The sequence below is a fragment of the Gambusia affinis genome, linkage group LG14, assembly GCF_019740435.1.
Source record: "Gambusia affinis linkage group LG14, SWU_Gaff_1.0, whole genome shotgun sequence".
Classification (NCBI taxonomy): Eukaryota; Metazoa; Chordata; class Actinopteri; order Cyprinodontiformes; family Poeciliidae; genus Gambusia; species Gambusia affinis.
In genome coordinates, this window is record NC_057881.1 from 22899914 (window position 1) to 22905888 (window position 5975).

General features: G+C 40.7%; 1 protein-coding gene across 1 annotated transcript; it reads right to left on the bottom strand.

Annotated features, from left to right (window-relative positions):
• Positions 1 to 283: 283 nt before the first annotated feature.
• Positions 284 to 3669, bottom strand: LOC122843162. Its single transcript, XM_044137728.1, has 2 exons — positions 3305 to 3669; positions 284 to 1867 (listed from the first exon to the last, which is right to left on the bottom strand). The coding sequence occupies exons 1-2, from the start codon at positions 3344 to 3346 to the stop codon at positions 779 to 781; spliced, it is 1131 nt and encodes a 376-aa protein (XP_043993663.1). The 5' UTR covers positions 3347 to 3669; the 3' UTR covers positions 284 to 778.
• Positions 3670 to 5975: the final 2306 nt, after the last annotated feature.

Consider the following 5975-nt stretch of genomic DNA (forward strand, 5'->3'; position numbering starts at 1 on the left):
ATTAATATTAGAATGAAGAACAGATCAACTAGATCTCCTTTATTGCATGACTCGCCTTTGACAAATGGACAGCTGAAGAAGTCTAAAATTGTCTTTCCCAGTTTGTGAAGGGTTGTCAATTGCAGAAAAATTGCCAAAGCTCAGCAATGGATGTTCCAGACAATATGTGATGAGGTCATACAATAAGTTCATATTTTGAGATGCACTTTAAATGACAGACACATGAGCGATTTCTAGAGGAGAAAGGATTGCACAATTAATTGAAACAGAATTAGATTGCCACTTTGCAGTTGTAGCGTATTTTTATTTTTTCAGAAAGTAAAAGTCAATATACATTTGAGTTACATATTTTTTACACTCTTACAAATATATTGATCATGCCGTTTCCGGTTAAAAAAATACTCCAAAATTTTACATCAGTCAGTCAGCATCCTCATACCTCCACGGTTCAGATCTTACCCCTCAGGATATTTTGTCCTCCTTAGAGGAAAACTCTCTGCTGTGTCATTCTGTTGGATCGCTGCTGTATCACACCCTGTGTGATGTATCATAAGCCTCGCTCCATGCCAGGGCTGCCTAAGCTAATTAAGTCAGTCTTGTCAGCAGAGGCTTTGCAAATAGGACTGTGCATAACTTAAAGCAAACCTGGCATATGGGTCTCTCACTACTAATTCACTTTCTGTATTAAAGTTTGGAACATGATAAACTGTAATCTGAACAAAATATTTGACTCGCTATCTAAGGAATTGTCAACTTCCATGCTGAACTTTCACTACACTTACAGAGCCTCCACAGGGAAGGCATTGTTCTGTTTCATGATCAAGGGAATTTTCCTCTTTGCCTTCCAGCTTTCGGGAATTGCTTCCCCGTTTCCACCTTCGTCCGACTGTCTGTTCAAGATGTATCTCGAGGATTGCTTCCTGCCTCCCTCTTGGTGGCCCTTCTTGGCGCTTCCCTGCTTGCGTGACGTTGCGGGAGTGCAGGGATCTTTGATGTTCTCTCCAGCATGTGGTTGGCCTCTACAAGCCCACTCCGCCTGCTGCCCTTTGCCTCGGACACCTTGGGCAAGCTTGCCTCCATCTGTGCATAATCTCCCGGTTGACGTGTTGGCTTGGCACTGATCCTCTTCGAGGCGTTGCTCTCTCTTCAGCCGCGGCCGCCTTCTCTCTACCTCGAACTGGAGGCCACTTGGGTTCTTGCGTGACGCATCTCCGTCGCATGCGGCCTGAGCCTTGATTCTGGCAGCAGGTAGAGGAGGGGCAGGCTTGCCGGAGAGGGACGCTGGGATCCCTCGACGTGTGATGTCTCGCAAATGTCTCTCTCCGCTCTTCTCCACGGGGTTAGAGCGTGTCATCTGCGGTCTATGGGATTTCTGTTGTGCTTGAGTAACGACTGGCATGATTGAAGAAGAAGGATCCACGACTGCTTTCACAATCTTCTGCCTCATAATCGGTTTTGGCTTCCTCATGATGTTCTCCTTCAGCATCACGTCGAACTTACAGTCGGCAAGTTTGGCGTCCTGTTGGATCAAGTGAAGTTTTTTCCTCTGCGCCTCTCTTACCTCCTCTGGGAGCTCCAGAGGGGTGAGCTTGAGGGGCCGCCTGGGGGGCTGGTCTTCAGCAAGCCTCTCCAAGTCATGCCTGGGAGGCTTAAGCACCAGTGAGCCCAGCTGTGCCATGCCCTCCTGGGTTGGTGAGGATGCCATAAGCTGACCCAGTGACTCTTGTCCATGTGTGCCTGACATATGGAGGCCAGGTGTATTCGTGTTGAGGCTGTTTTTAGTTGCCCGTTTGATGCTCTGACCAGTCAGATGCAACATGGCATTTTTATCATGGGTGGTTAACATTTCCTCTTGTTGCACAGGTTCCTAAACGAATGAGACATTGTGAACTCAAATTAGACCTTAAATGGAAAATACCATTTAACTTTATCAACTAAGAGAATCAATTTATCCAGAACATAAAGTTATAAATCTTTACACTGGGAGGGTTAATTGATTATTATGTTCCCTTGAATCAGTAATGTTCCTGTGTAAAATACATACTGAGAACAAAATGTATAAAGCATTTCACTCAGAATTGCATATAACAAAGTGTAATTTTATAGATTTTTTATAGATTACATGGTTTTATATCCTCTCCAACCACCAAATAACTACTCTGTATGTACAGTGAATAAAGACAACAAGAAAGTTATCTATTGTTGGTAAGACATTGACTCCTTATTAAAATAAATAAATACTTTAAGCAATTTCCATCCAGAAATGTTCCTTTAAAGTTTCTTTCTTTTTTCATAAAGATTATAATTTAAAACAATCTTAAAAAATATCTCTGTATTTGAACCATAAGGTTTTATTTGACAGATCTTGACTGTTTTGGGTTTGTGACAACAACCTTACTGTATGAAACATTTGCTACAAGACAAAATTTGGTTCACTAGCTATACAATTTATATCAACTAGGAAGAAAATAAGATGGTGTACAAATCTGCAAATTAAGAAAAAGACAACTGTTCATGGTGACTTTATTTTTATTTATTTTTGAATTAATGTCTGGATACATTTACTGCTTTGCTATTCTTCATGTGTGCCCTAAATAAGTAAAAACTTCAAACAATCTACTAACATGCCATGATGTGATTCATATGTTTCTATCAAGAATAACTGAAAATGTGAAGACAGGAGTTGTTTGGAGATGATAGAAACCCCGTTCTCTGATTCTGTGATTGTTTTAGCATCTGCTAAAAACAACAACTGTATTCTGTATAATTTTTTTATAAGAGATATCAGTTGCATATTAGATTTTACAGCAGATATTAACCCCTCTTTTTCTCGCTACAGAGCTACAAGACAATCAAAAACACAAACAAAATCCCCTCACAAGGCTAGTATCAAATATAAAATATGTAACTATTGTATTTGTAATTTTTAAAAAAAGCATTATTGAAGGTAGGTTTGCTGTATTAAGTATAATGAAAACAAAATCCCCTAGAGCTAAAAAATAACTCTCCAAAGTCTGTTGCAAAGGACAATGATAACTTTGTGAACATCCATAAACTTTGCTCAGTCATTACTGACTACTTCATTAACCCAAATATCAGCCATCAACATAACTGGTTTGATCCAACTACAAGACTAAAATCCAGATCACTGAAACTATTACTTTCACGTTTATGTAAGAAAATATCTTTTTCACTCAGAACAATGCTGCTGTAACTGTTCCAAGGCAACTGGTAATGCTGAGAACTTTTACTTTCTTCGACAGTTTAACAAAATGCAAATGAGTCTCTGGTATTGTGTACTCACGGATTTGATGAACAGGTCTTGTCTGAATTTTTGCTGAATCATATATTCTCTGGCTTTAAGAACAATGTTGACGCTCTCCCTGTGTTTGTTTGGCGCGTGCCGTTAGCAGCGCGGTTATAGCGCCCTTAATGTAATTATGCAGATTAGGGTCACGCGGCGGCTCTGTGATCTCCAGCTTAGCACCGGGCAGGTCGCGCGCTCGTGCCGAGGCCTTTGTTGAGAAGAGTTTTCATTACCCGTAGGGGGACTGGAGGCTAATCTGAAAAGGACGGGAGCCAGCTGTTTAAATGACAGCGAATTTACCAAGATTGCATGCATATTTTTTGGGTGCTTCATTGGCCACTAGATGGTGCCAGAGATCTCATCTGCGTCCTCCTGTTCGCCAGCGGTGGGGGAGCTGAAGAAGAACAGCAACGCCCCGGTGTGTGTGTGGGTGTGGGTGTGTGTGTGCGTGCGTGTGTGTGTATTTAAAACCCAGACTGTGAGATTTATTCCCGGGTATTAGTATGTCTTAGAAGAAAATGTACAGTTTCAGCCAGCATTTGCTGTTGGTTCAAGCATTTAATTCAAATTCCTACTGATAATAAAAATGGTTATATATATTTTTGTTACGTCCTTAGCCAAGCCGTGCTGTCCCAGGGAGGCAGCCAATTGTTACAAATTCCCTCCGCAGCTAGGCAACAAGCTTGAAATGTACCACTAGTCTCTCTTTCTCCAGTGAGAAAGACGAGAGGGAGTCCGGCAGCAGATGGTCTGACCCCCACAGAGCCTTGATCTGAGCATCATGAAGTCAGTCTGGGATTACATAAAGGAAAAGTTTTTACATAGAACTGTGATCAGATCACCAAAAGCCTTCAAACGAGCCACAGGATGTGGCTCAGATCTTAAAAAGTGGTTGTTTTTCTGGCTGCTGCTGCGTTAGGGTCAAGTTTTACATAAAAATTGGTTTATGCAGCACATTATTACAACAAAACAAGGATACAAGACTTGGAAGAATGTTCACACTAATCAAACATTACAACCACAAACTGCTACAAACAAGAAAGTAATAAGTAATTATGAACGAGAGGCACAGTTATATGGGATTCTTTTTTCTTTCTTTTTTTTCTGCTGCAACTACGACTTCAGGACCACTGACAGATGTTTGTACCGCCTTTGCACATCTGGAGACGGCTTGATCTTTACACAATATGTCAAGCTGAGTCAGACTCCTTGGAGAGAATTTTCAAACATAGATTTTCATAAACTGAGTATCTTTCCCTCATCCATAAATCAAATTTTTGGAGGTCGGGACTAATAGTTGCTTCCACCTGAGCTGTGTAGCTCCTCTAGCGTCACCACTGGCTGCTAGTCAGTACTCTAAGAGATGTTCATAGCTTTAAAGGGGCAGAATTACATGACATCGACTTTTTTCAAATTGTGATTCCTTATAATAATATTGTCATCATATTATCAAGTTATTCCTTCATCTAAAACACAGCTGGAATAAAACACACCTGGAGTAAAACACAGCTGGAATAAAACACACCTGGAGTAAAACACACCTGGAATAAAACACACCTGGAGTAAAACACAGCTGGAATAAAACACACCTGGAGTAAAACACACCTGGAATAAAACACACCTGGAGTAAAACACACCTGGAGTAAAACACACCTGGAGTAAAACACACCTGGAGTAAAACACACCTGGAGTTCTGCCTTGATTCTTTCACCCACAAATCTGGAACAAACTTTCAGAAAGTTGAAAAGCAGCTGAAACACTGACCTCCCTTAAAACTATACTACAAACCAACCAGTTTAGAGTTGCATTTGAACCATAATCAATTAACGCTGACCAACATTTTACTGATTTTCTCAATTATTGACTGTGTCAATTATTCTATGACTTTGTATTTTTGCATTTTTATGACATAAACCATCTTGAACTGCGTTGTTGCTGAAAAGTGCTTTACAAATACACTTGATTGATTGATATTTGAGAAATCAATTAATCTCCCGCGACAGCCCATCAGCTGTGCAAAACGCACCAACCCTCTAACACCACCTCACAGAGCAGCTCCTTCAGACTAGTCAGCAGCAGTTAACAAAAACTTGGTGGAAATGCTGAGCTCATCACAGGAGGTATTTGTCAGAGCAACTGGTAAAAATGTTGTTGAAGGTTTAATTGAGGAGCTATGTTGTGATGACTTCCTGAAGGCGGAGTTTCAGAAAGAGAAGGCGTTTCTTAAAGAGACAGAGACCCAATTTCAAGGCAAAGCAAATTTTTTCTAAAGTCATATTTGATACATAACACTTCTTAGGACATTTGAGGTTAACATAGTGATTTGATTGAGCTGTAAAATGGCACTACGTGCCTGGAAAATGCACATTACTGCCCCTTTAAATAATGTTTTTTTCACGTTACCCTGCCCTGTATTCGTGCAGTAATGTTAGCATGCATTAATGTTAGCATGCAGTAATGTTAGCATGCAGTAATGTTAGCATGCAGTAATGTTAGCATGCAGTAATGTTAGCATGCAGTAATGTTAGCATGCAGTAATGTCACTGTGGTGACGCTGTTTCTTCACTACAGTGGATCTCTGGTAATGGTGGCGGTTAGGAACCACCACCTCAGATCCCCCCCCCCTCTAAAAACGCACATACCTAATGGGTAATCCTAGAAATTTTTC

What these genes read in the sequence shown, in the direction of transcription:
- LOC122843162 (XM_044137728.1), bottom strand. Translation starts at nt 3,346, where the DNA reads ATGATTCAGCAAAAATTCAGACAAGACCTGTTCATCAAATCC. An exon ending in AAGACCTGTTCATCAAATCC is followed by an intron (nt 1,868 to 3,304) that starts GTGAGTACACAA and finishes TCATTCGTTTAG; the next exon opens with GAACCTGTGCAACAAGAGGA.